This window comes from Podarcis melisellensis (assembly GCF_964234715.1).
Source record: "Podarcis melisellensis genome assembly, chromosome: 1".
Taxonomy (NCBI): Eukaryota; Metazoa; Chordata; class Lepidosauria; order Squamata; family Lacertidae; genus Podarcis; species Podarcis melisellensis.
In genome coordinates, this window is record NC_138528.1 from 50084289 (window position 1) to 50101756 (window position 17468).

The following is a 17468-nucleotide window of genomic DNA, read 5'->3' on the forward strand; positions in this document are numbered from 1 at the left end:
GTGGCACTAGGCCCAGCACGGCCTGGCTAGCTGCGATCCTCCTACACAGCCAGCACTTCTGTACCACATGGGCTTGCAGCTCTTTGACACAGAAATACGGCATCAACCCACCCCACCCCCGCAAAAAAAGAGGAGTTTCCTTTTTTTTTTTTGTAAAAAGACTTTTATTGGAAAAGAGGGGGCATTGTAAAAAGCAAAGAGGGCTTACCCAGCACCAGTAAAAGGAGGACAAGGCCACAGTGTCCCAGCAAATATAGAGACAAGAAGGGACAGAAGGAATGAGGACATTGTGACTGAAAAAGATAATGCTCATAACTCTAGGGAGATTCTTGGGTGGCGAAGGAAAGGCAAAAGGTGGTTTGTTGACAAAAGGTCAAACACAGCTCATGGAAAACACACACACCTTCCAGATGGTCTGCTTATGAACAAGCCTGTACTGGATATATATATTTATATATATTGGAGGGGGGAGGCAGAAACAGACATTCACACACAGCACCCTGGGCAGCAGGCACTGAATTAGCCCCTTGTAAGTCTGAGGGGCTCAAAGCGACACCAAAGTAAGTCCTACTGCACACAGTCACCTTTTTAGGAATGTAAGGCAGGCATAGGGCTCCCCCCTTCTCATTAACTACCCTCCTTTCCCCTCCCCTCCATTACACTCTCCAAATCAGTTTCCTCGGCTAGCTTAATTTGGAGTTTCGCCGATGGGAAGTTGCATGGGGGACGAGGAAACCACAGGCCTCGCTGCCAAGCTTGCAAGAGAGAGAGAGAGAGAGATGCGCCAAAGGGCCATATGGCTTCAGCCAAGGAGCCCAAAGGTGAAGAACTCTATCCACAACTTAGCAGAGCCCAGCCCCATCTCAAAACGCATCGTGCGGAATTCCGGGGAAACAAACCAGAGCAAAGAGCACCGAGATGCACAGATCGGGAAGAGGGGAAGCATGGTAGAAAGGAGAGGTTACAGGGAAGGCAAAAGGGCGCTTTCTTCACGACAGGGTGCGCTTGCTCCCTAGGAAACTAGTGATTAGAAACGGTATGTCAGTGAAGGGCAAGGTTGTGGAGGCAGAAGGGGGTGGGATGTGGCAAAAGGGCTGCCAAGCTGGGAGGGACCACGCTGGAGCTCCAAGTGGTGTGTGTCCAAGAGGGTTCAGGCACCATGCCCTGATGACAGTGGGGCTGCATCCATCGTTCTAGTCCTTCCCCTTTCCTTTTCTGGCTGCTTGAAACAAATGGAAGATCATTAGTGCAACACACCACATACAGGGGCCCCACACATTCTCATTTATTTCTGTGCTGGTCTGGCATTTACTAGCACTCTTAACATGCCAGTTGACCACTAGTCTTCTGGACTTGCATTAGCATACAAGCTGTGCACCTGGAGCACATCCAGTCTTGTCGCTTTTTGGGTTCCTCCTGTCTGGACACTTGCACTTGCCTTGCAGGTAGAAAGATTCTACCATTTATTGACTCCAGACTCCAGCTTCTCCCCATTCACACAAATGCACCCTTAGGGGACAGACACTGTGGGCTTTAGATTCCTCTCAGCACCTGAAGCACCATATAATTGCAATCTTGTCATTACCTGGGTGCTTGTGAACTATCACGGGTGTTTTCTTGTAAAAGGTCAGCACGTATAAAGACACCAGTGAGACAAACACTCAGCTCATGAGTCAGCTGTAGTTCTCCAAGCAATGCTGTGTTGCCAGTGTGTTTTAGAGCAATATGGCAATTGCCTAGAAAACTGCATGTTTCCTAATTTGCCATCCCTAACACAGGAGTTATATCCTTCTTGGATCATCAAGAGTAATGCGTGGCAAATTATCTAAGGCAGGAAAAGGGAGCCTAAGAGCTGGGACTCACCTTTGGATTTTGACTTGGCCTTAGGAGAGCAGGGCTTGGTCACTTGTATAGTTTCCTGGCACTCGGCATTGTAGAGGGCCTTCTTCAGAGTGCCCGAACGGGACTTCAGACCTGTTGCCGAGTCACAACCACCCCAGCTCTCAAACTTATACTTGCAATCAGCTAGGAGAGAAGTTAAGAGCCATTAGATCTGTTATAGCAAACAAACAATGGTCCTGTCCGTGGGACACCTAAGATCCCAAAGAGCGTTCACCATGGCTATCTACCAAATTGCTATGAATCATGTCCATGCGGCTCAACAAGTAGCAGATCTAAATGTTACTGGGACTAAATGTTAGCTGGATCAGGGTAAATGGATTGGCAGCGACTGCTGCACAACATTGTCATGGAACTAGGAACTTTGTGGTTTGTAGGCCTGACTCTTTAAAATACAACACCAAACAAACAGGTAATTTTCAAGGGCCTGGTGCATGGATAAACACCAATGCAGCATGACCTATCTGCTGTAAATAGCAAGCAAACAAAGGGGAGGAATCCACAGTGGAGGGAAACAGGAAGCTGCAAAGCTAGCACTGACTGCCAAACCTCTTCTCCAGCCTAATTCCTCACTAACCTAAATAGAGAAGAAGCAGACACAGGAGCATGGAAGTAACTAGGAAGTGGGAATAGCAAGACAAAGGGAATGTGTGAGGTGTGGCTTAAAAGTGTAGAAAACTTCCAGTCAGCATTCAAGCCACTTAATTCTCTGCTCAGATCCAAGTTATTTTCTGGAATCTACTGTCCTCTCTACTCCTGGATCCTCCTTGATCCCACTGCCCTGAGAGTTGTTGGAAAATGCTGGTATATCAGGAGTTGCTCAGAGTATTGGACTGAGTATGGACAGAAAATTTGGTATCTCGACAGAAGGCAAGTGACATGGAAGCTGTACATTATCTCTTGGTGATGGCAACCTTTTCAGTGAGACCCAGATAAAAGGGACTCTGCCCCATTCTGCCACCACCATCTTGTTTCCCTTTGGATCCAAGACCCCCTACCGGAATCTCTCTGGCCTTCAACCACCATAGATATTCTCTCTCAGATAAGGAGTAATGTAGAAAGGTAGAGTGTGTGCTTTGCACCCAGAAGATTCCAGGTTCAATCCCTGGCACTTGCAGGCTGGATGAGCCATCGAGGCAAAACTGAGCTTGAGGGACTGATAGTCCAGCTTGGTATAAGGCAACCTCATTTATGCTCCTAAGCAGAAGGACAGTCTTCCCCAACCATCTGCCTCCAGATGTTGTGGACTTCAACTCTCACCAGCCCTAGCCAGCACAGTCAATGGTCAGGGATGAAGGGAGTTGCAGTCCAACAACATCTGGAGCGCATCAGGTTGGGGAAGTCTGCTTCAAATGAATGACAGCTGCCAGAAACCACAGTCAAGTATCTCTGCGGAAAGCCCAGTTGCCTCCAGAAGCCACAGGATGTGCTTCTAATGCAGAAGTGCTAGATGCAGAACGAGCACATTATCAATTGCAAACTCACTGTAAACAGCAAAAACCGACACTGCGTTAACGTCGGCAGTAAGTTGGCATACGGTGTGCACATGACCCCCAAGACTGCATACACACTCCTCGCTAACTGCCTGCAATCGTTCCGGGCAAAGAACCACAATTTCTTCAGAATTTGTTAAGCCGGTGGGCAGGCTGGCTTCCCAAGGTCCCATTTAAGACTGGTGTGTTATTCCCCAAGTCTCACCCTTCTCTCTCTCAGGGCAAAACACACACTCACCTCCAAATTCCTTCTTCCAGTTGCAGGGGATCTTGCACTTGAGTTTCTTGGTCTCTTCGTTACAAGTTCCCTCGCGGAAGCCAACACCACAGTCTTTGCTGTTGGGGACGCAGGGACCCCAGCGCCATTCCTCGCAATCCGAGCCATTTTTCTTCACCTTTTCTGCAGTGGTCATAGGGGAGCCAGCAATCATTATAACACACAACAAACAGCTTCTCCTTTTCCCCCAGGCCACTGTAAGGCATTAAATGCAGCCCCGGCCCACGACCTGCAAGCAAGCCCTCAGAACATCAGGCTGCAGACAGGGCCTCATCCCACTTGCTAGCCAGAACTCTCCTAGTCAGCTCACCTTTCTTATTCTTGCCAGCCTCAGAAGATGCAGCCAGAAGGATCAGAACCAAAAGCAAATAGAGTCCACGGACCTGCATTCTGTAGAAGGAAAGGATAAGGAGTTGTGCATCAAAGCCCTGCAGTGATGGCTGGTGCTCAATGGAACTGATAGGGTGGAAGGCAGGGAGGCCAACAGTAGGTGGCGCCAGAGCCAATGACAGAAATAGAAAGGCAATTCTAGTTTTATCCCCATCCACCTTCTCCCTGCTGACTTCTGCAAGAGCAACATTAAGAGTATGGAAACTGAAACCCAGAAGGTTTGGGAATCAGTTATTAGCACTGGCTGTATGATTCGCAACATATTTTGAGCAAACAGCTCTCTTTCTGAGGGCTGTTATCAATGGTACTTTCTTTAATAACTTGTGCTAACAGACTGGCAACCTCAGTGACTTCTGCAAGAGTGACTCAGTTTGGAGCAAGGAGATACAAACAGTGATCTGACAAACAGCTATTTGCCTGAAACACACAGAGAGTAAACCCACTGAAATTAATAGACCTGGTTAACTAAGAGGTCCATTAATTTCAGTGGGCTACTCTGAGCAGGGCTAGCACTGGAGACGACCCACTGGGATTAACACAATGCCTTTGAGAGCATTTCTTCCCAGCCATTGCTGGGATGTCTGTCTTTTCTTGCTCTGTTGTGCTTCTCCTTTTTGGTGTGTTGTGCCACTTGGCAAGCCTGCACAAGGCCTGCACTTACTGAGACACAAACACGCCATTCCCACAGTGGTGCGAGTCAATGGGCACTTCCCCTCACAATGAGCCTTTGGCCCACAAGGTAAAACAAAATGACGTTATTCTCCTGTACCTATTGAATCCTGTAGGCCTATGGCAGAAACTGAACAAGACTCGGGGCCTTTTCCCCCTTTTAATAAGCAAATAAATAATCCGAGGAGCATTGCAAACTTTCTACCCCACCCTGGTCTCTGACACCCCTCTTTCCTAGACTGCAAATCTAGAGCAACGAAGTGGAAACTGGGAAAAAGCAAACCTGCCAAAGGGATTTATGCTGCTGCTGCCTTTCGGAAGCCAGAAGGCTTTTGCGGGCTGGCAATAGTGAGGCCCTGCTCCCCACTCCCCTCAAATGCTCCCACATTTCCCCTCATTTCCCACTGCCTCTTTTATCTGGTGCTCAGCAGGCTACCTCGCCAATGCCAAAGCTCCCCGAGGTCGGGGGGATCTCAGCTGCCATGGAATCTTTATCCAGCTCAAAAAGAATCCAGGGTGGGAAAAGAAGCCCCCAACAGGCAGAGTTTTTGAGAACTAAAACAGAAGATTAAAAATAAAAGCTCAACACAATTAGATCTCATGTGGAGCTTTAGAAGGCAGGCTGCTCCCCCTGCTGGCTCTCTTAATGTCAGCCTATTACCATATCCCCACAAAAGGTCTATCTATGGAAACAAGGCTCAGCGAGAGAGCGCAAGCAAGAGTGTGCCCGTGTGTGTGTGTATGTGTGCACCATAAAGAAGGGAAACTGCAGGTGTAGAGAAGAAGCAGGGAAGTGTGTGCACTGTAGCATTGCAGCATGTAAGCTAGGATGTGTTTCTGCCCACAGACTCAGTGCAGTACACCAAGAGATCTGAACTGGCTCCAGGGCAGATGTTGAGAGTAGCAGAATATTCAACAGGCAGTTTGGTGAAGCACCATTCATCTATGGCCTAGCTAGAGTGAACTAGTGGCCAGCCTTGCGATTCTCTTCTTAAAACAACATCAGCACTATTTTGTTTCAACAAAGAGTCTCACGAGAACATTGGAGGAAAGACATGTAACTCAAGTTGTTTTATTTTTCCAATACCTGGGAACAGGTAACAGGGCACAAATGCTAATCTTACTCACCTGGAAGAGTCCAGCAGTAATGAAATAATAAATAAAGGTAGATCCAGCAAACTCATTCACCTGGTGCTCCCACACTAAGAGTGGTGATGGAGGAAAGTAGGGATGTACCAGAAAGCAAAGGGACTGCTTAGTTCTACAGAATCTGCAAGAGCATCCTTTTCTGTATGTGTAACGCTTTTCAATGGCACCATTGAGTATGCCTATACCACGGAGGGGGAGCTCTTTTGTTTGCCACTGGATTTTGGTAATTTTGGCCTTAATTTATCAAGTACTGGAATGCTGAGGTACTGCACTGCCAACAACCACAGCTGATTTCAGCTGCAGTTCTGCAACTCCTGAAATGGTTGCAGGGGGCCCCAAAGAATAAGTGGGTGGCACAACTTCCATCTGGGTTTAAAATATAGATCCTCCTACTCTCCCCCACAGTATTTGCATCACAAAACTCATAAATTAACTTGTAACAGAGAAGATTGAGCCACACACAAAACACCAAAATTATCCCCCTCTTACACCTCTCAATTCTGCAATTTGCATACATGATGCACATGTTCATGCTTGTTTTGCATGTTTTATTCTAATTCCCATAGGCACGAAGCGGACTACGCACGGTCCCAAAGAACTATCCTTGAACCAATGAAAATCCTGATCAGCCATTTCCTGGCTTCCAAGTTGTCAACACTGTCTACAGAGCCTAAAGCTTAGAAATTTTTTTAAAGATACATAGAAATAAAACATGATTCTCCATACCATGACTGATACATGATTTCAAAGCTGCATGGTGCTGCAGCAGAATTTACATAGTTCTATATACTAAAGGTGAGTGGTAGCACTCTAGGCTGAAGCTAAGGCCCCAGGGACCTGGGCATGAGGACTGGAAACCTAGCTTAGCTGTTTAGTTAAGGCTTCTGGCAGATGATGGATCTGGGGCTTTTGCAGTGCGGTGGTTTTGCATTGACTTTGAAGACATGCAACAATTTCACGGTATCTTTGTTGTGCTGGGGGATCTAACTAGCACATGTCTTCCATTATATGCACTTGTGGGATATTTAATCCTCCTTCCAATATGCCCGTGAAGGGGGGGAAAGTGGGGGAAGGAGAAAAACAGGTTATAAATGGTGCTTTGGATGAGGCAACTTGGAAGTGTATCAGACACAGTCCTTTTCCTCTGCCCCCATTGCCAGAGCAGTTCAGAGGAACCGATTGCATCACAGACTGGGATGAAACATGCCGTGCTCAGTGTAGGGGAAAGAAATAGCCCGGAGGACTGAGGGAAAAGAAACACTAGGTCAGCATTTTTGCCCCTTCCCCCGCAGTGTCCCCCAGGCAGCCCACTGCAGAGAGCAGCTCTCTTCATTATTCAGGCTCCACTGGGCTCACCTTTTGTATGTCTGTTGCTGTGAAGCGGCCGGATTCATTCTGAATTGAACTGTCACAGAGAATTACACAGGCTGGGGAGCTGAAGGCAACGCCTAAGGGACGAAGGCCACTTCCCCTGCCCCCTTCAGCAGGGGAACTCCCCTCAGGGGAGACAGGGGCCTATCAGGGCAGAGCCCAAGAGGGCAGGAGCTCAGCACCAAGAGTAGTCCAGATCCAAGCTCTTCCATGACCGGAATATCTGACAAGACGATTTGCCAGATGTGGGTCATGGCGGTCTGAGCCATTTGTCCCCCTTCCAGTGGGAGTTAAGGAGGCAAAGAATGGCTTCTGCTAGACTCAATAACAGATACATAGCAAGTTGAAACCTAAACCATCTCTTCTGTGACCAGCTACTGTAAAGCATAAGTTATTTTGGAAAGAGTAATAGCAAGAGTCTAAAATGAACAATACCCTATGTGAATATATTGTGTTCATTTTGCAGGGGGGACGGCACTTTCATTCTGGACCAATTCTCACATTAGGGTTTGCAATCTGGTTGCTGCTTCCACTTGGTCAAGTTATGGGAAGTTTTGAACCAAGCAGGAATTTAATTTATTTGTTATATTTATATTTTGGCTTTGGCTTTGTGGGAATCAGAGCCTGGGTTCTTCAATCTGAATCGAACACCCTTAACCGCTACACAATGTGGGCTGGGCAGATGTTGTTCACCTTTCTGAGAGTCCTGTGGCCTCCAAGGAATGCTGGCAGGGATGTCAGAAGTAACCCCATGTTCTGCTTCCTGCTTCAGAAGCTGCTGGCATGGCAGGAGACCTGGCTGCACAGAGCAGCAAACAGACCACAAAGGTAACAAATCAATCCAGGCTGAATGTCCCTCCCCACCAAACAGTGAACATGAATTATTCCCCCAGGAGATCATCTTCAACTTCTTCTTGTTTTTAATATTATCTGAAGAATTTTCACTGTGGAAAAGTGCTGCACAGCAACCAGGCATGGCCTGAAGGCCAACTCAGCTCACAAGATCTCTGTAGGATTCCTTGTTTCTTTCCCTGCAGCTGATGGTATCTGTAATGACTGAAACTAGTTGCAAGAAGGTAGGGAAACAATACTGTAGCCTAAATATGGAAGGAACGGCAATACACATTAATGTAGGTTTACTCAGTGCACTTCTGTCTTGAGCTGGCATTTTAAATCGGATCAGATCCTGGCTTATCCTAATCTGTTTGGATGTTATGGAGAACTCTGACTTAAATGCAAGCAAGATCTCCACACTGAAACCAGTGTATAAAGGAGGGGCAAGGAAGGAGTACATGGCCACAGTGCTTCTTCATGGCTTCATCTTCTACTATATATTTTGGAATGTTACTTTTTCTGTTTGCTGTGCCTTTGGATATTTCTTAACATCTCTTAACCAAATTTTATGTGATGGTTCCTGAGACCGAGGGGCAAATCTTTCTTGCATAAAACTGGATTCCATTTTGAATCAAGATGGAGAACTGAACCTTTCAAAAATGTGCATTTTTAAAATTACCCATTACAAAATTGCACTAGTTTTCTTCTTCTTCTTGGCATTCCCAATCAACATGAGAGTACAGGGCTGCTAGTAAACTATGGTATATGAACCCTGGGACAAATGTCTGAACCTGGCCTATTTGGTTAAGTGCAAAAGCATCACTACAATATCCATTTTGTTCTTCATTTTGCCTTTATTCCTCTTTCTAATGCTGCCTGGCTCTTGTGTGCTACAAATTCCACAGTAAGAGCCTCATCTCCTCCAGACTGGCCTATTGCAGTTCTATCATCTTGGTCTCCTGGAGCTCTAATTGTCCTTTTCTTCATGCATAAAGAAAAAACAAACACAGATAATTATCATCCTCAGTTTCCTCCTTTGACCACTTCAAAATCCAGCAGAAAACTGTTGTTCTTGTTTAGATATGCTCCATGCACTTATTCTGTCCTGTGGCACGGATCCTCTGCCCTTCCCTTCTTGGCATCAGCCTGCGGTCTGCTGTTCTCTCCAGCTTCAGCAATCTGCCTCCTCTGTAGTGACTGCTGTCAGTAACATGGCCAATCTCCCAAATGTGCAGTGGGAGGGTATACCTTCCTCCGTTAAAATGTAGCAATTAAATTAAGAGCAAACGCAAGGAACACATTTAGCATGTATGCTGGATGGGGGAGAAATATGTGGCAAGACAAACCCACCTGAACCTGAACACATTTGGCTGTGGAAGTGATGTGGTCCAGTAGAACTAAGAGTAGCCATAACTAGAGCTAGAAGCACGGAAATTTGCTCACCTTGTTGCAAGTCCTCGAAAGCAGACTCTAATAGAACAGGTGTACAGCGGGCAAGGAGAGAGGGGAAGACACTAGTTTGCATAGTAAACAAACAAACAGCCATGCAAGTGACCTGTGTAATTCAATAGCGTTCTTAGAAGTCAGAACTTGTTTTGTGCTCCGCCATCTGCTGAAGGCTAATTTTGGGAGGCTGCGCTTAGTTCTGCATCCCACATCACTATCGCTGTCCTGTTTGCTGGTAATTGTGGGAACAGTTGTCTTGCTGCCCCTCAGCAGAGTGCAAGCATTAGGTCCTTTACCTTTCAAATGAGCTTAAGGTAAGAGATGGGCTGGTGGCTACCAGAAGAAGAAATCAGCTTATTCCTCCTTTTCAGTTTCGTTCTTCTGTGCGTTTACTAAGCTTCCTCTCCCAAAATTGAAACATTTATTTCAATGCTTCTTCTCTCCTTCATCCCTCTTGCTGATCATTTCAAGCTTTATCCCTTGTGGGATAAAGCTTTACAAGTCAAACGGTGATACAGAACGAGACAGAAATTAAAGGAAGGGAGTACACCGACTATCAGATATTCTATTGCATGGGGGGGGGCAGGGAGAGACACAGTTTAAACAATCCCAAGTGAGAAATTTATCATTAAGATGAAACTAATATTTGGGGCAGTTCCCCCTCCCCTGCAGAACCCTTGATATTTTTGCTCTCCCTGGATCACCAACAATTCATTATATGCCTGTTGCGCTTAACTTCTAGTGTATCCAGGTCTTAGAGCATACCTCATTTCTGCTAATGCTTTCTCCTCACAGGCTGCACATGCTGAGCTGCAGCTGAAAATTTAAACATACTTTGGCAACAGTCTGGATTGCCAAGGATTTGTCTAACCCTGGACCAAGTCCATGGAAAACCTCTGGGCGATGCTGGAATGGGGTCGCAGGTGCCAAACACAATAACGAGGGGCCCTTTCACTTTCCCTGGCCTCCCTTCTCTGCCAAGCAAGATCTGTTCCAGGTGTCACTTCTAACCCGGTTGTCGGCACTTGGGAGATTTAGATTCTGCACTGCCTCCTCTCCACCAGATGAGTCATCCCGCATGCACTGAGCTCTTTCACAGTGGCAGTGCAAGATTCTCTGCCGCTTCAAGCTCACCTCTTTACTTGGAAGTAAGTCCCCTTCAATCAGTGGGACTTACTTCTAAGCAAACACAGAACTGGGCTCAAAGTGTCAAACAGCAGTGTCTTGCTGCTCACACCCCTATTAGAGCCAATCTACTTATCTGTTTTCTCCAGGTGCCCTGTCTCCTCAAATAAGTGGGATGGTAATCAGCAGCTCTCCCCTGCCTCTGAGTTTTAGTGCTTACTGCAGTCAAGCAACTTGTATATTGCCTCTGCAGGGATCTCCATAAAGGATGGGAAGAATACACAGCCCTCTCCTCAGTCACAGAACACATTGCTAGAGGAGGCATGCTTTTTACAGGAACCGTCCAAATCTCTGTCAGAACAGGAAAAACTGTCAAGTCCCCATCCATCCAGTGTGGTGTAGTGGTTGAGCGGTAGTCTCGTAATCTGGGGAACCGGGTTCGCGTCTCTGCTCCTCCACATGCAGCTGCTGGGTGACCTTGGGCCAGTCACACTTCTTTGAAGTCTCTCAGCCCCACTCACCTCACAGAGTGTTTGTTGTGGGGGAGGAAGGGAAAGGAGATTGTTAGCCACTTTGAGACTCCTGAAGGGGAGTGAAAGGCGGGATATCAAATCCAAACTCTTCTTCTTCATCATCATCCAGCTGTTCTGGTTTGCTTTCTTTGTCCTCAAAGGCATCTGCACTCGTTCCAGAACGTAAGCACTGCTCACCTGTCTTACATACAGAATCTCTCAGGATGGGCTGTTCACACTTTGGGGGATAATTATCCATGCTTCTCTCTTCCTAGTACCATCTTATTATGCAAAACTAATTTCTAAGCATTCCTAGTTCTGCTGCTGCATAAACGCTGAAGGAAGGACAATGGAGCAAAGGATTAGAAAGGTGTTAGCAGAGCCACCATATGCAATACCTGACCCTGGGGGCGGCGTGAATCCCACAGAGCTTCTTTCTCAAACCTTCCTACAGAGTTCTCCTCGTTCACTACACCAAGCCAGCCACAGGGCATATAACAATCTATATGAAAAAAAATATATAAACTGCAAAATGCTTATTTGTCATCTTGGCAACCACCTGCAATCCCTTTCCTGCGAATACACCCATTGAACACAACAGGCCTTACTTTTGAGTGGGCATGTGCAGGATCTCACCATATGGTAGGCTAAGCTTCATGGCCCAGAAGGGTCATGCTTTCAACCCTCAAAACTAGCACCTTGTCCACTACATTGCAAGTGACCCACACTCAAGTTTTCCCTTATTACTTTGGCTCCAGATTTCCTTCACATCAGGGTCACACCCACACCACACATTGAAAGCACTCTTGCACCACTTTAAGAGGCATGTCTTCCCCCAAAAAATTATAGGAATGGTAGTTCATTAAGGCTGTTAAGGAGACCCCTCACAAAGGTATAGTCCCCAGCACCCTTAACTAGGGCTGTCATACATCCAGATTTTCCTGGACATTGCTAGGATTTCAAAGGCAGAATTGACTTCGGGGGAGGGGCATGACTCTTAAAGTGGTACGGTAGTGCTTTAAATGTATGGTATGGATGTGACCCAAAGTTCCCTCCATGGCAAGAAACAGATTTTCTTCATGATGCACTGCAGATGTCAACATGATTACATGCTTATGTGGCAAGCATCATTATTAGCTCATCATCTAACAACGTGAGGAAGGAAGGAATATTTTAAGAAAAAGAGAGGCACCGCTTGCATACAGTAAGATAGCGGTGGCATATCATTCAGAAAATGTTTGGATTTATCGTGTTAACTCACTCTGAAACTAGGTGGGAATAAACAGATTCACAAAACTTTTGAACCATTTCACCAACACTCCTCAGTGAGTTTAGAGAACCAGGCCAGACTACATGGAAGTTTGTGAGAGAGCCACGAAGCTCGTTTTCATCACTATGCAGGACTCACATTTAACTTCTTCCCCTGCATACAGAAATGCTGCCAGAACAAAATTACTTAAACACTGGCCACTTTGAAAACCATGGGCTCCAAAACAAGGGACGTATGATTTCTTTTGTGAGTCCGAAGAGACAAAGGACTTCAAATAAGAGAGATCCATTAAATTAAAACATAGGGCATTTAACGGCAGCTGCAGCCATTCTGAATTGCTAAGGTGCCCTGACCACCCACCTTCTTTCTGGTGTTTGCTTCCTGCTCTGTCTCGACCTATTTTACCATGAGCTCCTCCTCTTGGGTCCTTTGTGTTTCTTCATCTTTGGACTTGCCTTGCTCCTTCTTATAAAAATGCAGGAAAAGTTGGCCTCAACAGTCCCCTCAGATTTCCATTTCCTACAGCCAAATGCAGCTTCAACAATATGCATGATCCTTCCACTCTCTCCCACCTCCTTTCCCTCAGGCTCTGTCCTGGCAGGTTTCAGATTCTTCCTTCCCTGCCTCCTCTCCTACCACCTTCTATTCTCAGGCCCCCTCCTCTTCCTCACCATTGCAAATGTTTCCTGGGGTATACATGGCACAAGCAAAATCTCTGTATAAGGCTGCATCCCACCGAGATTCCTTGCCCATTGACTAAGCATCCATCTGGAATGAGGACAAAGCTTACCTGGGAGCAAGCCCCAGTGAAGTCAATAGGACAAGACTGCATTGTCAAGCAAGAAGCACCAAACATTGCAAATGTTTCTATTTACCTGGGCTGCCCTACCTAGCATCCATCCAGCAAGATGGATTCCCACTATTTCCATGTGGCTTGCTAGCCTTGGATGCCCTGAATCAGCACACCTGGCACTTAAAAAACAAGACAAAATAATCCCACTGGGAGGCACCCAGTGAAACCACCACAACTTTAAACAGGGTGGTCACACAGTGAAATCAAAAATATGTGGTGCAGTCTTTTGGGTATATGGCATTTCAAGCACTGAAACCAAGGAAAGTGATGCTCACTTGGGTGACCAGGGACCACCCAGTCTAACCTACCTCATAGGAGGGTTGTGAGGATAAAATGGGGGACAGGGAGAACCACGTATGCCAGCTTGAACTCATTGGGGGAAAGGTCGGATATAAATGTAAAAATAAATTAACAAAAGTGGTGATTAGCTAAAAAGGCTAGGGTACATAAGGAGGCTTTATTCTCTAAAAGGTGGAGTGAACCCATAGAGGGCTATGCATAACTAGTCTCAGGAATGGTTGATAAATGGTTGAAAGACAGACACAGGGGCTCCTGAACAGGGATGGGTGGATCTGTCGATTTCGGTTCTCCCTGTTTCTCATTTTTCCAATCTCAAATTCAATTCTCTACATTTCTGTAGCAATTTTCTGTCTTCTTTTGTAATTCTCATGGAAATTCACCAGTATTTTAGTGTGAATTTCTCCTAATAAATCCATTTTGTATGCAGTTTTGCTCTAATACAATATCCCCCAAAGCAACTTCCCCTAATATTATGCATTTTTACGCGTGTGTTAGTTTACCCAGTACATGCATTATTATTTTTTTACACCTTTCTTGGCTGGAGAACTGCACTGCAAAATTCAGGGAAGTGTTTCTGTTTGTGTATTGTTTCAGAAAGGATGAACTTGGTTAAGTTCAGCTTTGAATGCAAACCTCTCTCTCATCCCTACTCTTAACATGATCTTTCGGCCAGCAAAATAACAGGAACGCTACCCTGACAGCATGGAAGAAACGTTGCTTTTCTGATTGAGGTCTTTCCTATAGGTTTATCATCACCAAGCACAATGGATCAAATTTTAACAAATCATAATGGCATGTGGAGATGCAGAGGGAAATTGGTATCATCATCATCAAGAAACTCAAGAGTAGGAGAGCATTTGGAGACACAGTCAGAGATCTCAATAATAATAATATAATTATAATAATTTATTATTTTTACCCCGCCCATCTGGCTGGGTTTCCCCAGCCACTCTGGGCGGCTTCCAACAAAGATGAAAAATACACTAAAATGTCACATATTAAAAACTTCCCTGAACAGGGCTGCCTTCAGATGTCTTCTGAATGTCAGGTAGTTGTTTATCGCTTTGACATCTGATGGGAGGGCGTTCCACAGGGCGGGCGCCACTCAACACTATCATGGCTTAAAATCCAGCTTCAAATTCTGCAGAATTCCAAGATTCTTGGCTTTCATAAAGTGGCCACTTCCCCCAACCCCACCAACTCATTAGGACTGCAGATTGAAACGAAAGAAAGGACCTAAAATGTGTTATTGAGCACCCTCCCTAAACACCTACTACAGGTACTCAAAATTTCCAAAAACATGGGAAGGAAAAAACAGCATTCTTGCAAACAGAACAGTGAATCTAAAGTTGGTAAATATATGACAAAATGGTCTGAATTCCAACTGTAGAAGTAGTTTCAGAAGGTTTTTAAAGGTGCACAGCTCTGTGCATTCTGGCCATTGCCCAAGATCCTGAAGAGTAATTGGGGGGGGGGGAGAGAAACAGGAATTACCTCAGTACCTCCTTGTTGCCAAGAGTTTTCAGGCTTTGGGTGTGTGGAGACCATCCCAGAACAGGAGTATCAGAAGAGCAGGATGCAGCCTTGCATCTCTGCTGTTACATCTATCTATAAGAAGGCTGGATAAAGACCCACTTCAAAGAAGCATGGATCAAGGCTTGGTAGAGGAAACACGCTGAGCTCTGAGGGAAGCCCCCTTTACGAAGGGTTCTGAACCATGGCTGCAACAGCTTGTGAAAGGGGTTTTTAAAGACTTGACCACCCACTTCCCCTCTCATAAAAAGAAACACACAGTTTGAGTGTGTGTGTGTGTGTGTGTGTGTGTGTGTGTGCTCAGAGTGAAACGAGGTGTCCTAGTTTCACTGGGACACTTCCTTCCTGGAACCAGCCATGGGGTGGCGGTGGGGGGGTGGAATGGCAGACAGACGACAACAACCTTCTCTCATTCTTCTCCAAGCTGGAGCAGATCCAAGTGGAGGGGCTTTTTCAATAGAGGTGCTCACATTTTGCAGGAGATGCATTCTTGTGCTCCAAAATGCCTGGCTCCTGCCTGGTTTGGGGAGTTCTGTGCTGAGCAAGGGTCAACTCCAGCAACAACAGAACCAAAGGAGGAATGCACAGCACTGTCTCAATTGCAGCAGGAGAAAGAACCAGCAGCCATTGAAATTCTCCCTCCGTGCATAATCATAAAGCATACCACTGTGGGGCTGACTGAATAGAGACCCCACTCTTCTGTTTCCCCTCAAAAAAATAAAAAATAAAAAATCCTCAACCAAAATTGCCTTGGAACTGGGTGGGATCTCAAGGGCATCTTTTGCAGACCCTTACAGGGATCAGGAATACCCAAGTCACAAATACACATCTCCAGTCGCTAGCAATATTAGCCCAAAGAATCCGGATTAGAGGGTGGCAGGCGCAAAGTGAGCTACATGCACTTCTACAGAGATGTCTGGGCAGAAGAACGCTTACTAAAGATAATAAGGGTACAGGCTCTAGCTCACCTAAGTAACTTAGCCCTCTTTAAGCCCTGTTGTTCCATTGCGACCACTTTCAATGTATGCTCGCAAACATATGTGCGCACACACTGTATGTATGCAGACTGATCTTTCGGATTGCTTACTACGCAGAGCATGGGTGTGATCTTGTATATGTGGTACCAGATAGAATAATGAACCTAGTGCTCAGAACACAAATAAAACAACACTCCCTGGTAACTAAAGGTCGGTAAACACAGGACTCAAGATTTGCATCTGGCACACCCAGAGAAGTCTTCCCACCCTTTCCCTTCACCCTGCAGCACACCGGGTTTTTCTGAGGGAACTAGAAAGATGCAGGTTGGTTCCCCGTGGCGTCTCAGCATCCAGACTCTTGCCGGACTCCCAAAGATCCTGGGGCAAAAAAGTTTCAACCAACAGATCCGGCGCATCCCTTCACCATCAATGTTATCTGGCCGGGCAGGAAACAACCGGCGAAAGGGATCAGCTCTGAACGGCTATCCCGCCGCTCCTCTTTCCCGCTTCCCCCTCTCGGAAAAGGTGACTTCGCGCCTCAGCCTGTGCATCATCTCGGCCCCTTTCTTTAAAAGCTGGAGAGGCTCCGGGAGCGCCGGGGGGTGGGGTGGGGAAGGACCCCTTTCATTTGTGATGGAGCCTCGACACCCGCCCGCCCGCCCGCCCGCCGTGCCAGTGACCAAGCGTGTGTTACAGCGTTTACACTGGATCTTCGCTCGGGGCTGCTAGAGCAAAAGTTCCCGGGGAACTCCAAACATGGGCGCTTTATGGGGTTGGGAAAAGCAAACTCAAGCGCAACCAGGACCCCTCTTTCTGGGGACGGAGGCTTTCCTCACAAAGGTACACGAGTCGCTCGGGGTCCCCCGTCCCCGCCCTGGGGCACCGCTCTGCGGAGCGCACCTTCCTCCGCCGCGCGCCACTTTGGGCGCCGGCCTCCCCTTTCCCGCCGGCGGCGGCGAAGTTTGGCGCGCAAGAAGAGCGCGCCCGGTGCGCGACTTGCCTGGATGGATGCTGCGGGTCTCGTTGCCGGCGCCTGGGTCGCTCTGTCGTGACGAAGGCTGCTCCTCCTGCTTGCCGTGCCGCTCGCCTGGCCCTGCTCCACCGCCCGCCCCGCTATCTGGCTCCTTATCTCGCCTTGCCTTTCCCTTTGTGTCTTCAGAACTAGTTTAAGCTGGTCACATGTGGGCACAACCTTGCGCGGCACGGCGGCGACGGCGGCCCCTGACGTCACGCCCAGCTGACCACCAAAGGTAGTTTGGGGAGCCCAAAGTTACTTCCAAGGCTCCTCCTCCTCCCCCCCCCCTTTCCTCATGGAATTGGAGACAAAAGGCGGGCCCGCTCAGAGAGGGCAAACTCAAGCTGGGCCTAAG

General features: G+C 47.0%; 1 protein-coding gene across 4 annotated transcripts; it reads right to left on the reverse strand.

Annotated features, from left to right (window-relative positions):
• Positions 1-647: 647 nt before the first annotated feature.
• Positions 648-17256, reverse strand: MDK (midkine). 4 transcript variants are annotated; one of them, XM_081902645.1, is made up of 5 exons: positions 17099-17256; positions 3980-4059; positions 3631-3792; positions 1864-2025; positions 648-1222 (listed from the first exon to the last, which is right to left on the reverse strand). In XM_081902645.1, exons 2-5 carry the CDS (start codon positions 4056-4058, stop codon positions 1194-1196), a joined length of 432 nt encoding a protein of 143 aa, XP_081758771.1. In that variant the 5' UTR covers position 4059; positions 17099-17256; the 3' UTR covers positions 648-1193. The 4 variants fall into 4 exon arrangements, with proteins under 4 accessions (XP_081758771.1, XP_081758774.1, XP_081758773.1 ...); XM_081902648.1 differs by having other exon boundaries at positions 648-1219; positions 17099-17253; XM_081902647.1 differs by lacking the exon at positions 17099-17256 and adding an exon at positions 15091-15307.
• Between the last annotated feature and the right edge of the window lie 212 nt (positions 17257-17468).